This window comes from Pholis gunnellus (assembly GCF_910591455.1).
Source record: "Pholis gunnellus genome assembly, chromosome: 12".
Lineage (NCBI taxonomy): Eukaryota > Metazoa > Chordata > Actinopteri > Perciformes > Pholidae > Pholis > Pholis gunnellus.
Genome location: NC_136539.1, coordinates 17,999,890 through 18,019,473, shown reverse-complemented (window position 1 = coordinate 18,019,473; position 19,584 = coordinate 17,999,890). Strand labels below are relative to the sequence as shown.

At 41.2% G+C, this 19,584-nt stretch overlaps 1 protein-coding gene across 1 annotated transcript in view; it reads right to left on the bottom strand.

Annotated features, from left to right (window-relative positions):
- The window catches only part of stxbp5l (syntaxin binding protein 5L), a gene marked incomplete at both ends in the record, with an annotated part of 108,968 nt that extends 92,436 nt beyond the window's left edge, over window positions 1-16,532 (bottom strand). The window contains one exon of the mRNA XM_079169820.1: window positions 16,365-16,532. Coding sequence (XP_079025946.1) covers window positions 16,365-16,532 — 168 coding nt within the window. The remainder of the gene's footprint in view (window positions 1-16,364) is intronic.
- Window positions 16,533-19,584: the final 3,052 nt, after the last annotated feature.

The following is a 19,584-nucleotide window of genomic DNA, read 5'->3' as shown; positions in this document are numbered from 1 at the left end:
ATTAACCAGTAATACACATTTATCCTGTCTACATGTTCACCATCTTAAAATAAAGATGTTTTCAAACAATCCCACAATAATGATCCATAAGTGCCTGGAATCTCAATTCAAAGGAAGAGTCAATGACCACCTGTTGTCTGTTGACTTCATGTAATCCCCAGGATTCAACCTGAACTGAAGTCTGATCAGCCACAATTGAATACACCTGTGTAGGAGCGCAGGGCCTATCATGGGAATATTAAATCTGGCCAACATTAGTGGTAATGAAAGCCTGTGACTGCATACTGCAGTAGTTCTCAGAGAATCCCAGTAACCATCGTGAACGAATATTGGAAAAGGCAAACATTTTCATCTGGAAAATTCTTAAAAGAGATCGGTGAATAATAAATCTACCATTACGAACCCACAATGAAGTCATCAGTTGCTTGTTTCTTTCACAACACAACATCTATTGTTGCCAGACTCCCCCACCTCATCACCATCACAAACACCTTTGTTTGGCTGCCTGAATTGTTGTAACAAGGGTTTTGTGCTCTCATTAAATACTGTAGAGGGGGAATTTGGAAAGATAACATGAGAGTCTGTGCATGAATTAAATGGTTATAAAAGACAGATTGAAATCACTCGGCTGTGATCAGGCTCAATGGAGGAAAAGGAAAAACAACACAGAGAGTTGCAACCACTGCACACGTCCGTGCGCCTGTGCTATCTGTGTGCATGCTTTGTAGATATTTCCCATTCATAAGCAGTAAGCAAGAGCTTTTGTGTGTAAGTTCAGGTTATATGTTCATCATTATCATTATTTAGACATTTTGCATATTTGTGAGTGCATTAGGATGGTTCACGACATTATAAATTCACATTATAATTAGTGGGGGGGGCACAGCTGTAGCATACCAATTACTCTAAGAGTACCTAACCTTCAAACATATCAGCCACTCGGCTAATACATGCACAGCGGGGTTCCACTGCTACATATAAGCCAATGAATGCCTGGCATATAACCTTTATGGAAGAGATAAAAAAGGTGACTTTTTGATTAAGCACATAAATAACTAGAAAGTCGCGCTCCGTCGAGTGCAGATCTCCGCTGGGTGGTTCTGCTACGACCACTGCTGTAGTGTGTGATTGAATGAATACAATTAGGGCTGCAAAGACTCGTAAAACAGACTTCATTCAAACTCAAACGTAGTTATACAAGCAACGGTCTCTTAGTCGTTGTATGATCCACTTCACACAATCGTGCCAAAACACAAAGATAAAATCACCAAGCTGTCTGCCTGCTTAGCAGCATCTGAGTGTCTGCAAAGTGCAGCAGTGTGTGCACTGGTAGTTCCATGAGCTGTTAGCTGTTAGCCAAACATATAAAAGTGAGCCGCAGAGCAGAGGCTGAGAGGTAGTCAGCCGTGTGTGTACTGGTAGTTCCGTTAGCTGTTATCCAAACACGCCATCCACAACAATAAGAGTTTGCAAACTGTTTCCGCTCCCCTGTGTCTCTGGCCGTGTATATATATATATATAGCAGCTAAGGGTCGGGGGTGCACTCAGCTGTGTTATCACTTGCAGCCCCTAAAAGCTGGGCGCCGTTTAAGAGTGGTGACTGAGGAGTGAGCAGGCAGTCAATGGCAGTATGAAACAAGGTGTTTTGAGAAGTGCGAGTCGCCACAAACCACGTCGGGTCCTTGAGCACTAAGTCACGGACGCACGGACTGACACGAACCCACAAAGGTAATTATATATTTGCAATATTTCATCTTATTCCCTGTGAATTCTGTTTTGAAAGTACACAACATATCCAATTCCTCCGTTTAAGAATTGGTTCACACAACACCACCACCGCCGCCCCAACACACATCCACATAGAGTTAAACCTTTTTAGGATAGCAGGGCTTTGGGATTTAAATTGTCCTCTATGATTGAATGTATTCTTGCATGAACCAGAATGTTTGTGTGGGACTTGATGCAAGAAGTATGAAGGACACAGTTTGCAGAATGGGCAGTGACACACGCCTTCACCCTATCGTTAAGAATCACTTGCCTTTAACCTCACCCCCATTTATTGAAGAGGACAAAGAGGAAGGTCACGTGTTTAGCTGAGTTATCGGGCAATAAAGAGAGCTGCAGGTGATAATAGCAGTGATGATTTAAAAAAAATGACACTCAAAAACACTTCCCAATATTTGACTTATTAGCTTTTTATTTTGTTATCAAACAAGCCAAATGCATCAGCAAATGACTCAACAAAACGAGAAAAAAATGTGTTGCTCAGACACATACACACACAAAATCATTCATATGTAATGAATATGGACACACATACTGGAGAAACACACGCATTTAGGTCAGACACACACATTCACCCATTCATCCTGCAGGTCTTGCCACCAGTCCGCCTAACTCTGGAACACTGTTGCTGGGATACTGAAGATCCACCCCCCCACATATACATATAAGAGAGCCACGATGTGAATGAGAAACACATTTACTCTGGTGAATCTCAGAGCTGCTCATATATATTTCAAAGCCAAGGCCATAAAGCCATTCTCTCCCTCTTTCAGTGTGTATTCGTTGTATACGTAGGTGTGTGTGTGTGTGTATGTGTGTGTGTGTTCAGGTTCACACATACTTCCACCACACGCACACTCTCTCTCTCTCTCTCTCTCTCTCTCTCTCTCTAAAATAGGAGGTATCTAATAAAGACTGTTTTATTCAGTCAGCAATCTTAAAGTCAACCCATGCGATCAATATTAATGCTGTTGAAGTAGCGAAGACGTAGCCTACATTTAGAAGCAGGTCAGCCGCGCAGCAACTGTTGACCTGCAGCTGAGGACCTGCGTTATGGCTGCCAGAGGCTGCATTACATCAACTCCGCTCCCCATCCACCTCCTCCCCTTTCCTCTCTCTCTCTCTCTCTCTCTCTCTCTCTCTCTCTCTCTCTCTGTGTTGTGTTGTTCTCTCCCCTCCACACATACACAACCTTTATGCACTGCACACAAGCTTGGCGCTTAATCAGATAACCCCACACAGACATCCCCACCCACCAAAGACTAATACCACCTCACGCCACACACCATCCTCTCTCTCCACACAGTGTTCAGCTGCAGAGCTGGTCTAGACCCCTTGTTCTATAAATAGCAACCAGCAAACATCTACCACTGCCAGCAAATTGTGCATTGAGCAGCTTCATCTCCAAGCACGGATCAACACAGTGAAATATGACATTAGAATTTGATGGGATTTTAGTAATTGTCATTAACATTTTGTTATGGTATTGAGTATTAGCTCTGTACAGCGTGTGCACATTTCTATCAAAGTGTGAGTGTGTGAAGAATGTGAAAAATAATAGCTAAACTCTGAGACTAACCAATTAGTTTTTTTGAATATTCTATCTTTCCTAATGTTTCCTTATTAGCAAATACTAAGGACAACATGCAGGCCAGGCTTCGCATCTTTAGGCAGCGCTGATCATTGCTTTTGCCAATAAAAAAAAGTTTGGTTAGTGTACCATGATATTAGCTGGAACTAATTAGCAATAATTGCGAGGACCTACAGCTGACATTGCTTGGTTACAGTCTGCTTTCTGAGAGCCATGTCCGTACTTGACCAGTGCAAAAAAATGCTTGTGATTTTCTTATCCCAACACAGCATCTCTGTAGCTCTTGATTCCCTGCATTGGCCCTTCACTATAGTACACTGCAGGACCTCAGCAGATAGAGGGAGTAATGCACTGAGCAGACTCCACAACTTGACCTTGATGGTGCTTGGATACATTTATCTACACAACTACAACATCACAAGGTAAGCCTTTTGAACTCGGCAAGAATAAAAGTAAAAATGGATGAAGGGGCCACTTGTGATGTGCAGTGTGAAGCAAGAGTACTGCCAGTGGTGAATAATGCAGAGAGAGAGTAGCATGTATGTGGCAGAAAATGGAAAAGAGAGAAATGTAATGTTACTTGTAAATTATTGAAGAAGTTAGCTTATGAGGTCCCCATATTGTAGCTAGCTCTGGAAAACAATAAGCACACAGCTATACTAACCGTACTTGCCCTTAATAAAGAAAAGACACATGTCAATTACAGTGAACTAGTCAGAGGGACAACGGACATTTAATTCATGTTTTAAGTAACAGCAGGTGTGTTCAACTGCTCGAAGTATTATCATTTTATCATGTATTGCTAACGTTAAGCTAGCTGACAATGCTAACGACACACAACCATTAATGTGGGAAGTTCACATCAAACCCAAAATATTGTAAAGACTCCAAAATAAAGGAATTTTCAACGGTGTCGAAAGCTTTGTAAAAGTCTAAAAACAAGATCGATCGCTACATAATTCTGGGTAATCTGAAATGTTCCATACCATTCATAAAACCCTTTAGCATAAAATCTTTTAGCAAAGTGCAGCAAGTCATTTGTAGTCCGAAGTAAGAGATTACATAGGTTGTCAGTTAGCGAGATATAGAAGATCTTTGGTTATATATATATGTTATGAAAAATGTGTCTATGAATAGCTAACAGCTCACATGTGACCGGTAATCAAATGGGAATGTTTCAGTGTTGCCATGACAATACTGTATGTAAATCCAAAAAGGGCAAATCAACCCTTAATCGCACAGTGTAGAAAATGTCCTCTGTTGGTTGAAGCACTGTGCACTTCTGGCTATACAGCCCAGTAAGTGATGTTCGAGCAGGTGTTAAATTAGCCCACACCCACACAATGTTGTACAAGAGGGAACAGCTTTCGATAAGCAATTTTTCTGTGTTTTAATGTTATTGTTGTTTTTTTTAGGTTCACAAGTAGCCCAACAAACTTGGGAACAGCATCTCATTCAAGTTTAATTGGATAGAAGGCACAAACAGTACCTGTTTTCATGTAAATTCTATTTTCACACACAATGATTCATACAATTATTAGAGCACAGACCAAGCATCAATTTTGAGATTTAACAGAGAAAAAGATCAGTTGTGGAACATTTGTTAATGGTCAGAGTGTTGCAGGTTTACAAGGGCAAATATGAATACTGTATAATTATAATAATTACAGCAAAAATCACCAATGCTAATGCTGGGTCTTTGTTTTCATAAAATGTGTTTCAGTCAGGTCAACTTTCTTCAGTTGATGGCAACACAGCTTCAATATCACTTACATTTTAGTGGATAGAAGTCATTATTTTGTAATATGAATTGAGTCAGTTTAAACCAGTAGCTGGATAAAGTGTTTTATTGCATTAAAAATGAGACACATATGATATAATATAAATGTCAATCTTAACCACAACTGGGGACAAAGTAAAGAGCATGGAGCCAGGCTTGTGTCCTTTATTCTATGAACATAGCATGTTCAAGTTAAATGCACCTGAATAAATCACTTTGAACAAAAGCGTCAATAAATGTGTTGTAATATAATGAACTCCATATAATAATATCATACTACGATACATTTATTAAGCTGCTTTTGTGTGTGATACGTGTGTGCATACAAAGTGTGCCTCTGCATCACCCAGGTGTTATAGCATCTGTCCCCTCAGGCTAAACATCAGGATGACAGACATGGTGCAGAGAAAAGTAGAGTATTCCCGTCACATACATCTACTCCAGTTTATAGAGACGTTACAAAGCCGGAGTGCCCATCAAACAAACAAAGATATACGAGGCTTCCCCCAGCAGGCTCTGAAGGGAGATATTTTGAGGTTGCTCTAAAATTCCTTTGATCTAGTCAGGAGCAGCCCCAAAAAAAGAGGGGCAAACCAGAACGTGGGTAAGAGCGAAGACGTTTGGGGGAGGAGTGGAAGAGGAGATCAGGGGTTTCTGAATGTGCGAAACGAGTTGAAACACACTGCAGTTACACAACACAGCAGGATACTGTTCCTTTCTTATCAGATACGCTCTTGACTGTATTTTCGAACCAATTTTCTATCCTTTGTAGTTTAGATAGTCTACCTCAGGGTCGAGGGCTATTTTCTTATTTTTTTGCAAATTTACCACTGTTAATATGTACAATGTCCAAACCTGTAAGTGTAAAATAACAACAAATTGTTGTGCTTTAACAGTCTTTTGAAGATGTTTTATCATGGAACCTGCTAACTTGAAATATAGTTACTGAAATTAAGTTGAAAAAGCTGTAATACCCAATTTATATGTCAAGTTGCAGCTTTTAACCACATTTAACCACATTTCGACATTGACAGCCATTGATTTATTCATTTAATTATTCATTTATTTATCACCAAATCACCAAAACAGCTACTGGGAGATCTGTGACGTGGGCTAAATAGTAGTTTAACCTGCATATTTTTTTTATGTTTTGACTGACATATTATCACCTCATTAGGTTTATGATAGCCAACACATTAGGTCACACCTGTGAGACGAGGATGGCGTCATGTTTCTGGTGACCTGACGACTGTAGGTCCGATATTGTCTGTCCTTGTAGCTCTGTTTTGGTCTCCTCTAACCCCTGAGGGAAATATGTGGCTCTCCACTTTGCTCAAAAGCTAATCGCAAACTTTTTCCGTTTGATGCTGGGCAGGTAATGTACAGTGTCAGAGCTTTCTTGCAGAAGATTGTTGCTGGATTGAACGCTGATGAAAGCTGTGAGAGTGAAGAAACGGGGTGAGTGGAACTAAAGTGTCAGGTGATAATTACCTGTTGGTTCATTATATGAGTGGCCATAGTCATATGACATGAACATATGAATTATAGCAGTTTTAAGATATTTCTTAAAACTGTTTACTAAAATAGTTCGATGAGCACCGAGAACCAACACGGCAGAATGTGCAAATAGAGGACTTCCATTCATCACTGAGGCTGATGCAGGTCTTATAAGCACTTCCTCCGTGCGCTTGCTGAACTCACATAACAGGGTGAGAATGCAGCGTGAGAGCTCTGAGGTATGAAAACGAATGAATGAGCCTGGATAAGCATCCCTCCCTGCTGACTGTAGTGGGCATTTGTATGATAGTTGCCGACTACACAGTGTCATGCGTGTGGCCAGGGGGAGAGACACTTGTATGTATGTGTATATATATGTATGTGCAGCTTTTGTGCATTTATATTGCATTTTCTTTTTTAGAGGGATGATTAAATTACATATGAAAATAATGCACAGGTAGGTGCACCATACGGTCCTGTTTTCTCTTTTTTATCTGGCAGCATTGAACACAAACCCTTTAAGGTTCAAATGTGCTGAATGTTAAGCATGTCTCTCTTCAGATGAAAGCGTGGGTTTAACAATCAAATACACATCATTTCTATTATGCAAGTGCAAAGCACTTTTCTCTGTTTGGAGGGTGTGGAAGAGGTGATTGTTGTGAATGTACGATGGGGTTTCATTCCGTGCTTTTATGCAGACATGGGGTCAGAAACCAGCCATGTGCGGATGTACTGTGGTTTAACCTCCGAACCACAACAGCAGGCATATCAGCGAATCAAGACATGGCACAAGCATCATGCCTTTGGCTTGATAGGCTAAATAGTCGCGTGTTCCTGGCCACGGAATTGTAATGTAACATGTCACTGCCTCCTCATGATCACCATGAATAACCCACAGTCGTGTAAGGTTGATTTTCAAAACAAAAGGTTAAGAGACTAATATTAATAATATTTCCTAATATTACATTTTTGTTATTGTATGGTTTGAATAGGTGCCTGTTTTTTTTTTATATCAGTACAATTTCAAATGTTTTACATTGTAACTTTAGAGCTAATGTGGTTAGCGTGAGTGATTAGCTTGCACACTAGTAGTTTTATCAGATGGATTCTTGCCTGAGTCTCTTTCTGTTGTAAGGAATATTGTCTGCACTTTTCACCTGAATTTCAAAAACGAGAAGAACCTTGAATTCTGTAACGAGTCATGTTTCTATTAAATAATGACAACAAAAACAAAAACCTGAACTCAGGCATACACCTTTTAGATACTTCTAGAGACACATCACGGAGATGAGGTTCGTCAAGTGCTTGAGAGTAGCACTTAAGAGCAGAGGATCCACTAACCACTCAGAGAGGCGGAGGAGAAACTGTATGTTGGGTTAAAGCTTTGCATTCACTGCAGTTCCAAGTGGACTGTTTTCCATAATATACTTTTAAATCCGTAGTCTTGGTCATGCACTTAAACATTGCTCCTATTTTCTCCGACAGTAAAATGGAATAAACATGTGAAATGTTGTGCATCACTGAAATAGATGTTTCTCTGCAAGTAGCCACATGATGCAGTAACAACAGAAGATGCTGTGTTTTACTCATAAAGACCATTTGCAGAACATCTCTGTAATGTTAAGCATTTATTGCATTTTTATGATTCGTCAGTACAAAATCTATGTTGTGACCCACAGCATAGATAAAACAGTGGATTACAGATGTGTGACTTCAAAAACCTCCTTTCTCCTCAGAACGTTGATGTAGCTACTGAAACACAAGCAATGATGATATGAAAAACAAACAAATATTCCATTGAATGGGGCCTTTCGGGTGGGACCCTGATAGTTGCCTATAAGGTGGTTCTCCTTCATAACATCAATGGTTATAACTTGACTGGTAAGGATAAAACAAATTAAAAACAGGTTTTAAAGTTTTTTCTGTGAGAAATAAAATGAAATTTGACAAGAATTGTTTCTCACTAGGAGCCACATATTACACAAAAGAGGAATTACGTCAGTTATTGATTAATTGAACAAAATGAAAACAGACTTCGTGAGAGTGAAGTGATATACAATTGAGTGGAATGACGGGCTGTTTGAAAAGCTCACTCCATTATATTTGCACAGCATGAGGTGAGGCAGGCAGTCTGCTGTCACCTAGACAGAATGGACAAAGCCGTTTGAAAGCCCACACAAAATCAAGAGGCGGCTATTTATCTTTGTCAAACACAGTGTCGCATACAGAAAACGTACCATGTTTCTGTGGCATGTTTTTACAGCACCATCATAGCATACAGATTCTGTCTCAGCTTGCTGCTCTTTTGAACACTTCAATGACCATAATTTCACTTTAATAATGATTTCTTACTCATGCCACAGAGCCTGAAGTTTGTAAAATAGAAAGGTATAAAATAGTGAGTAAGGCAGATGGATTCTCAAGCACAAAAGGAGAAAAAAAGTATACTGCATACTCAACACACGCACAAATAGACACAGACGTTACTTGTTCTTGGAAACCCCTCTTCCTCTGTCTCACTTGTATACAGTTTAACATCTCTCCAGTACTATTGCTTTTTCAGCATCTTCTCCTGTCAGCCTGACACCAACTCCCCCTTAATTGATCCCACACTGTGGCTTCTGGCAGGGAGTTGACACATGGTAATGTGAGACTAGCTGGAAGTCAACCCACTGAGTCATCACACCCATGAGAGCTCGTTGGGTCGGTTCTGAGGGAGTGAGGTGATGTAATCTTTACAAGCCCTATCATACAGTCAGGAAAGAGACGAGGGGGATGGCAAACCCCTAACCTTTGGGCTTAAACCATGCATTTTACAAATAAAATGTATTCTTCAGCGAAATATTTACACTGGACCAACTGAACATTTACGCTAAAGCCATTCTGCTAATGGTTTAACATACTGCTGATGATTACAGCATTTATTCACAACCATTGTTTGATACTGAAGAGCAAATATGTGAATTATCAGCACAGTGATTAACAAGTCTCCAGGATCAATATACTGAATACAGTACTGTATATAAAGAGCGATGAGAGTGTTGGTGGAAATACCTCATCATGTAGATAGCAAATGAGTTCCTCCTACTACCAGATACATTCACCTCATCTTCAACATAGATGTCATTATAACAAGACAAACTATCTAACAAGCTAACATTGTAAAACAAATTCAAATTTTCCTCAATACAGCATGATGTTCATTTTGTAAATTATGGTCCCATTTAAATAAAATACTCAGTAAAGGAGGATAAGCTTCAGAGTGTGGCTACCTTGTGATTGACAGGTCTCTGCCATGGCGTACTCTGGTCTGTGAGTTCTCTGTGTTTTTGTTTTAGAACTTTAACCCTTTCACAGTGTGTGTTCACTTCATGGAAGTTAATTCTAACATTTTGGTTTCTTACAGATGTTTGCGAGATCATTCGATTGTACTCAGCTTCACCCTCTCGTTTCAGAAGAATCAGAGTCAGAATCAGAGTCAGAGTCAGAATCAGAGTCAGAATCAGAATCAGGATCAGAGTCAGAGTCAGAGTCAGAGTCAGAATCAGAATCAGGATCAGAATCAGGATCAGAATCAGAGTCAGAGTCAGGATCAGAGTCAGAATCAGGATCAGAGTCAGAATCAGAGTCAGAATCAGAATGGCCAAACACAAGGTACAGTTGAGGCTAATAGGCAGACATTTTACAAGTATTTGGTCACAGAATTAGGAAGGTCTGCACACATTTGGTGGCAAGCCATAAATAAATGAAGAGGTAGGCTCTTTCCCAGGATACATTTTTCTTTTTGACCTGCTGATGTAGGGGCTAACTAAAGTCAGAGGGATTCATCCTCTGGGGAATGTCTGTACCAAACTTATATGACAATCCATTTAAATGTTGTTGAGATATTTCAGTCTGGACCAAACTGGCAGACGACCAATTGTCATCACTAGATACACGCTGTAATAATTGCTCAAAATCCTTGACAAAAATAGAACTGGACAAAAGAATAGACATTAGCATACATCTTTCAGGCCATTAGTCCAAAATGTGGCACAAAGCAACTCAATTCTTCTGCAAAATGAGTTGTTCTACAATCATTCTGATTATCCAAATGGACATGTTTTTTTTTTACAATGAAATCTAATTTGAAATGTGAGTGTGTTATTGTTATTGTTATGGGTAATTTACTAAAGGAGATTATAAATGTGAACTGCTACAACAGACCTAACAGACCTACAACAGAGCCAATAGATAAATATATTTAAACACTCACAACCTAACTGAGTTCAGACATGAGATCCAACTGCAGAGACTTGAGATCCTATGGTCATGGAAATAATGATTCTTCTCTCAAAGAAGCAAAGGTGAAAGTAGTGTGATGTGATTGTTATAGCAACGCAAAACCTCTCAGGGAAGAGTTCTCTGTGGATGTTTGGGCTAACAAAGTGTTTGACATCGACACTGAAGAGCATTTTTCTCCTAAAATACTCTAACACTTGTATTTTAAAAAATGGTTTATCTATGCAGTGTACAGAGCTTTCATAGCTTCTCTACTTTTGCAAGGTTTGGAGTGGACATGTAACAATTTTACAAGTGTCTTATTACAGTGCAGTCATAGATTGCACACCTGATTGTTGAAGGATCCTGGCATCGTTTGTACTACTTCTGCATCAATATCAGTCACAAACCAAAGATGCATTTAAGTTTATGCTCTTCTGTCAGCTTAAAGGCAACATTTACAAATCATATTTTGTCACATCCGCTTCCATTCGTCTTTGACTAAGAGTATATTCAGAAATGTATCTTAAGGGGGTTAGAACCATGTTCTTCACAGCTACAACTAGCACTTAATAAATATGGAAACCAGCCCTTTTCATTGATTCAAATTCTATAGTCACTACTCCGCTTCAGAAAAAAAAAGGAAGGCTCATGCAAAATGAATGAAGTCAAATGAGGTAAAGACCTCCCAGAATGCAAATGGCACAGATGCTGGCAATGACTAGCGTCAAACATCTGGCTGTAACTGTTTTTCCAACTGTGAAGAGCTTCTGTTTTTCGATATACGGGCTGTTTTTGTAATTCAATGCAATAGTCATACTACTTTTGCGAAGCTTATATTTGAAATATTTTGTTGACACTGTGTCATAGAGGAGATTGCGTGGTGGCTCTTATATATGTTATTATTGGATTGTTTTTAGGGCACACCTTTTTTCTTTTTTGATCTTGGCCATTCAGGGGCAGCAAGAACATTGACTTCACTGTTTTAAGTTTATATGGTGAACTTATTCGCAAAACATTGCCTTAAACATCAAGCAGATACAGGGAAACACAAAGCATTCATTTGGAGTTGTGTTTATGTCCACCTGAAGAATGTAATCCAAATATTCACTATAAGTGAGCTCTGTTTTGGTCTCCACCAACTCCATCGGGGAAATTTGTGGCTTTTTAGCTGCTTCATAATGTTCAGGTAGTTGTAAATCTGTCTGACAGTCGGTGTTGAGCAGGTAGTGTACAGTGGGTCTTTAGCCTCTTTTTGCTGAAAATAAATAAATCAGTTGTGGCTTGAATACCAAAACAATGACACTCTAAAAAGAAAAGCGAAAACAAATTGCAGAATCGGTTGATACTCATCAATGTTCATCACTCACTACAAGTGACCGCTTTCACATCCAAGTTGCTGACGAAAATTATGCAAATTTTAGCAGCTTTAAGCATATCAGTATATATTTTGAAATCCTCAAACAATGGGTGAAAATCTAATGTTAGAATTTGCATTGCAAACATTCTGTACTTCTACTGTTTATTGTCTTTTTATTCATTTTTGAGGGCAGTATGATCATATGATGTCCCTAGTTTTCTCTCCTCTTGTTCTGTCATTACACATTCAGGAATACCTGAATGAAAATGACTTTGAACTATGAGGCTGAGGGAAAACAAATAAAGAACTGCGGCTCAGGGATAGGGTGGGTTGTCCACTAATGGAAGATTGGCGGATTGATTCCAGGCACTTCCAGTTCAAGTGTCCCAAGTGTCCTTGATACTGAACCCCACAATTGCTCCCGAAGACACCAGTGTGTGAATGTGCATTCATTTAGGGCCTGATTGTCAGATGGCACCTTGCATGGCAGCCTCTGCCATCAGCGTATGAATGTGTGTGTGAATGGGTGAATGTTGACATGTATTGTAGAGTGGTAGGAAGACTAGTAAGACACTGTATAGATGCAAGTCCATTCTCCATTTTCCATCAATGATTAGCATTAATTAGCCAGAAGACAGAACGGATCCATGATTCAAGCTGTTTATGCCAAATCCTGATCCTGTCATCAGCATGTGGCACCATAGATCAGGATTGTGCAATGTTTTCTCGTGGTTAGTCACTCAGTAAGACAACCCAATGTGGCATTCACTGAATTAGCCCACCCCAGTCCAAGGCTTGACTTGGTGCATACAACTTTGGTTCTGAGCCTTTAGTTGCATATTTGTGGCCTTGCTGTCAGAGTATTTTCACCTACACACCTGCTGCATACTGTAAGTTTTCTTTTTGTAAGTTCTCCGTAATCTCCAGACACCTTGTTTGAGCACATATTGTGCCCTTTTGGGTCTGCAAGTTTTATATACAGAAATTTCAGTCCCCAAAACTCAACATAGTTCAGAATCGTATGGAAACTCTGCAGTTTTGCTCAGCTATTTTTGAGTAGGGTTATTTTCCCGTTATTGGGCTCTGCTTGTTTGAGCAGCTGTACTGTAGTTTTAGCCAGAGGGAAAGTGCTGTTTGTATTCTAGTTTTTTGTTTAGATTATTCATGTTTTACTTTTTTGGGACATGAATGTTTGAAGAGTTTTTTTGTTGGAACCACTTCTGTTTTGGGGTTTGACAAGAAACAAATTGAATTCTTATTTCAAAATAACTCAACACATTGTGGCCTGTTGGAGGGAAGGAATTTGGCAAGTTGGTTTTCAATGAAACCGAACCTAAAAGGGCTGTCTTCATTCCATAAGCCTGAAAGCTGTCAGGGTATTTTGAGAAATGCAAACCAGTATATATTCTGCTTGGCCTCAACCGTCATTTATCATCCTGCCTTTCTTCTGTCCTCCTCTTCAGCTCCATTACATCATAATGCCAAATGAACACTGACATGGGGAACGCCGACTACAATAATACCCTTTCTTTGTTTTTACACACATTTCTATTAATCTACATACAGAAATAATGGGGTTGGTGAGGAAGCTATTGTTTGGTCACAAAAGTAACAGACACAGAAACAACAAACAGATCAGTTTAGTCTCTCTCCCTCTCTTTTGGGAGACCTTGTTTCAGCACCTCTGCCAATGGGTGCAACAACACTATTCACTATAAGCACATCAAAATGAGTTGTTGCATCTTCCCACACACACGCACAGTGAGGACAGGAGTCATGACTAACTTTGAGAAGTTAGCCAAGACGCCAAAGCCTCCCACACACACTGCACAAGCTCACAGATTTATACCCCTGTTAGAAGATCCAATCTAGAAATAGCCGGGGCAATACTTGGAAATGGAAGATGTAGGTTATTGTGTTCTATTTCCCTCTTCTGTGTTCATTGGGAAAAAAAGGAAAAAAATGCATTTATCTGTCATTGTTTATTGTTGACTACTGACCAGATATGGGCCTATGTGTGTTGGATATACATTAAGGAAACATGCTTATTTGCATAATCCAACACCTCTACATTTACATATATTTCCTTTAAACATGACTGGGAATGAACCGGTTTCTTATGCGTATGGTATGCACATATTTGCTTAGTGAAAGAGGGAAAAGGTCACAGGAGACACTAAATGGTTCTTAAGATCTCCGTGTGTGTGCATGTCTACATCCCCCATTCAGCTCGGCATAACATCAGAAAGCTGAAGTAGTTGATGAGAGAGACAATAAGAAGACAGATTTCTTTCCACACATCCATCAAAATACTGGCTTTCTTTAACCTTCACTTTAAGATATAGTGTTCCATCATTTTTAGCATGTTTTTAAAGCTATGCCTAAGGTGAGCAATATTGTCAAGCGCAAGGTTGTCACTGAGCTCAAGGCCCAAAACAAATATGTTTTTAGCAAAGGATAATAGATATGTGATGGACATAGCGGCCAAAATGTGACAATACAGAGGATCAATAACACGTATAACTGTTCTTCCCACCTTGGCCCCTGTCTGCACCAGGAAAAGAAATTGACAGACATACAGTAACAGGTGCAGCTACACAGCCTCTTCCATCCCTCTCCCTCTGTGCCTGTCTCTCACTCCTTTTCACACACACACACACACACACACACCCTCACACACAAATACAGATAACCTGCACCGGCTGCTCAGACTCAAATAAAAACCCTGAGAAGAAATGTCGTGGTGGTGGGCATGGTGGGCATATTTGTACACTGACGTGTTTTGGCTTTTTTCATGAGGGTCTCTGCTGACCCAGTGTCTTTAAAAACAACCATGTATTAAGCCGCTCACTGAAGGAGGAGCAGCTTCCTGCATGGGACCAGGGAATCATGCTGTTCTTTTCCAGCACTTTCTCCTCCCCGTCTGCCTGCCTGCCTGCCAAGGGTGCTCTGCAGCATCCTTTTTCATTTCAGCTTGTGAATCAACCTCCCTCCTCCTCCTCCTCCTCCTCCTCCACCACCATCTCCATAACCCCCCCCCCCCCCTCCCCTCCACTAGTGTCAGTCTGCCCAATAATAATATAGCTTCGTAAACAACCCAGTTTCTCGTGGGTTCTCAATGAATTATTCACAGTTGTACGTATCCAAAATCCACCCTGTTTCTTTAAGGCTGAGGAATAATCACTGCAGTCAGCTCTAAAATTCATCCAGAAAAAGGGCTGCAATGGGCGGCAGAGGCTGCTATAAATACCCCCCACCACCACCACCACCACCACCAACCATCCACATCCCTCCCTCATTCTTCCTCCTTCTCTGTGAAAAGCACATCAGCTAGGACATCTACTGCAGGGTCCCTCCGCTGGCTTGCTTTGCACTTTTTTTTTCTTATGCAAGGGAGGGACACCAGTTATGTCATCGCTCCTACACCATTCGTGCCTGCTTGCTGATGCAACTATTCATCGGCTGCCTTTGGTTTGTTTATATCACACGTGTGCAGGCTACTGCAGCCTAAACAGCATGCTGATGACGGGGCGCATGTACTCCAGCTAAACAGCACATGCCGGTGGGAGCTGAAGTGAACCTAAAACGGCACACACTTGTCATCTTCTGCCTGCCGTGCACACGTGTCTGCGGGGGCTAAGCCCTGACCGTTATGGGGCTACAACAAAAAGACACTAAAGCTAACAAGAACCAGCTTTTTATCTGGCTTCACTCTCTCTCTCTCGCTCTCTCTCTCTCTCTCTCTCTCTCTCTCTCTGCTGTTTTGTCTAAAATTGCCTCCATGCTCAGTAGAATTGTAAAACAGGATCTGCCTGTGGCGCTGAACTGTCAACAAAAACAGAGAACAGCAGGCCACCAAATCTGGCAGCAGATGAGCTCATTCCAGATCCAACTTTTACGGTCCCTCTCCACTTCATTAATGCCTGCGTCGGCGCCAGACATAATTTAGTTCGCAAGCATCGCATATGCGAATCAGGATTTGGGGAAGCCAGAATCCAAGGTGTTGCGTGGTGTTAGTCTAATGCCTGAGGACCTCAGTCCTTAGTCGGGGGTTGGTGGCCTAAAACAAGCAAACCCTTTTATTTACCCACCTTACACAGCTGAAAGTTTTCCGACACTAGCGTCTCCTGGACGTCGATTTCCTTGGGAGTCGGCGTCGCTGTGGGAGTCCCGGCCGCGCTGCCGCACGATGGGGATCCGATACTCCCTCCCGGAGAGGAGGTGGTCAAGCCGTCCAATACCTTCCGAAACTTCTTCATTTTCGATCGTACTTCTGTGTGTAAGGGGTGGAGAGAAAGAGGACCGCTCTGTCTTCTTTGTTTTCACCAGAGTTCACGGTCTCCTCTCTGATGCAAACTCGTTTGGCCAGCTGGAGAAAGAGAACGTCGCTCCCTGCAGCAGCAGCAGCAGCAGCAGCAGCAGCAGCACGGTAAAAGACCCACTCGGCTTCTCTCTCTCTTACGTGCAATTTAAAAAGTCATAGAGGCACCTCATCTTGTTCTTTCTGGCTGTTGCCCACAAAAAAAAATGAATTCGCCTGACCCACTCTGATCTGAGGATCACAGCCAAAGGTTGCAAATGCAGGTCGCCTATCTCATATCTGAGCATGCACCGACGGAACTGAAACTACTCAACTTCATGTTCCTAAAGTGACGTGCACTCCCGGGCACGGAGAGGAATCCCACACCTCAACATAATCAGGGTTAGCCGAGCAGCGACGTTTAGACGTATCGGACAGAAGTATGAACAGATCAAAGGAACTTCGAGCAGGTCGATCCACTCCACCTCCCCGCCCACCCCCACCTCCCCTTCCAAACAAATCACTTTTACAGCGTTGTGGTTGCCAGTAACAGGGAGAGAAGGAGGGGAAACGGACCGAAGACGCAGAGGCAATGCAGTTAAACGCAGATGGACTCCACAGTCCGGCTGAAAAACCGAGACAACTCAACCATCCGGGAGAAGAAGAGGAGACGAAAAGAAGACTGTGTGATGACGGTGTGAGCTGGAGGTTAATCTGTGGATGGATGTGAGTCGGGTTTTTCTCCCCCCCCCCTATCATCCAGCTGTGTTTCAGCGTCGCTTCTCTGCAGTCCGGAGACAGGAGACGGGAGCTGTCCGCGGTGCTGAAAAACCATGACCAGCCAGCCCCGCCTCCCACCACCCCTCTCTCTCTCTCTCTCTCTCTCTCTCTCTCTCTCTCTCTCTCTCTCTCTCTCTCTCTCTCTCTCTCTCTCTCTCTCTCTCTCTCTCTCTCCAAAGAGCTTTAAATCCAAGATACAGGAAATAACCCCTGGAAATGACACTGATGAAATAATTCACCAAAAATGAAACAAAAGATCATTCAGCATTTATCCTCCCATATACCTTTATGGAACTATATGTATCAAACAAGACACGGTTAAGAGAGGTCTGAGAGGAGATGTTGCATCCTGCTCTGAATGAGTGCAATGTTGTGGTGTTTGTTAACTGCCTCCATTTGCAGCTGTTAATTCTGTGCCAGTTTCATCGGTAGTCTCCGTCAACAGGATCTGAGTGAGATAATGTCCATGCATTGATATCAATACCAGCTTTTTCTTCACACTGAAAAAACAACAGGCTGATCCCACATCATGGTGTTTAAAACTCATCTTTACGGCATTTTCATATTCTATTTTGAATTTACAATTTTACTCCAATTGCAATGTCATATTTTCATGTTGTGCTGTATGTTAGATTTTTTTCTTTTTGTAAAAAAACCCAAACATCAATAATATAAACTGCTTGTTTTAGGTGCTACAGTGCATTGGACTTGCTTACATCCACACTAGTTAAAAGTGCACTGAGATATTTAGGTTAGTTTAGGGCTGAGGTCCCATAGGTCCCCACATATTGTATTGACCTTAACTGCTGCTACAGAAAAACTTACTTATACACTCTGACCAGATGGTGCTCAGAGAACAACCTACTGCTCAACATCAATAAAACCAGGGAGGCAAAGACACACACTGAGGTAATGAGGTGGAGCAAGTGAACAGTTTGAAGTTCCTGGGATCAGTATCACAAACACCCTGACATAAACCTCACACATCTCCATCCTGGTGAAAAAAAAGGAAACTTGAGAGGGCAAGAATCCTGTGCTTGTTAACTTTTACAAAGATGCACGGCCCAGGATAGGAGGGCTCTACAGTGGGTGATTAAAATTGCCCAGAATATTATTGGTGCCTATTTGCCGAGCATCAGTGATATTGGTGACAATAGAGGTGCCTGCAAAGGTATTAAACAGCCACAACATGTTCATTCTGCTGCCTTCTGGCAAGCGTTACAGAAGTATCGGCTGCCATACCACCAGACTTCAGGGCAGCTTCTTTCCTCAGGCTGTGAGACTCCTAAATTCATCCCCCACCCTCCATCATATAATATGCTTTTTTGTATGTTTTTAAGTAGAAAAATGGGACTACGAACAGCATTTTGTTACACAACCCTGTGTTGTACAGTGACAAACAAACACAACCTTAAACCCTAATGGACTAAAACATGGCTTTGCATTTTTAGTCCAATAACCACCACGAAAATACACTTTACATTACCACAAACCATTTTCCAAAGCCTACCGTAAGTGTTTTGATTGCTTCCCCATATTCCAGGCCGCCGTTGGTTTCTATTCATTTCTGAACATAATAGATTGCCTAGATGACTTAAAACTTAAGCTTGAGAGGTGCTCCATCACAATGAAAGTTGTTTTCACAGGCATTTCAATGCATGTTGTTGGCAGCCACGAATGGTGCAATATATGTGGAAACCTAAACAGACATGGATGTTGTGAAAGGCATAATGTGAATTTAACAATTTCTCATGTTTGATTACAACCTACTCAAGTCTCAGATATCAGAGCGTCCCGGAATCTACCAACACAAAGACGCACCATGCTGAGCCAGTGCCTGCAGGCTGCAATGCAGATGAAAAAGATATTATTTAAAAAGAAATAAGCCCACACTTGATGGCGGAGGAATGTCAGAATCTAATATATCAAAATGAAAATAATAGAAAGAATAATTATTATTATGTAAAAAAAAGAATCATAAACCATTACTACTTCATTTGAATGTTCAGGACTGGTGATATTGCATAAGCACTTATATCACCAGCCTCTGCCCTCGGGTGATACTTGACGTTACGGAGTCAGAGCACAGCACACATGGTCGGTCTGTCCCATTCTCCAGTCGGAGATAAGACGATAAAAAGACTACACTTTGTGGTTTGGGTCATTAATGCTGTCCAGAGTGCTGGCAAGGCCGCACACTCTGCAGATGTCACTAGCACTATCCAAGAATC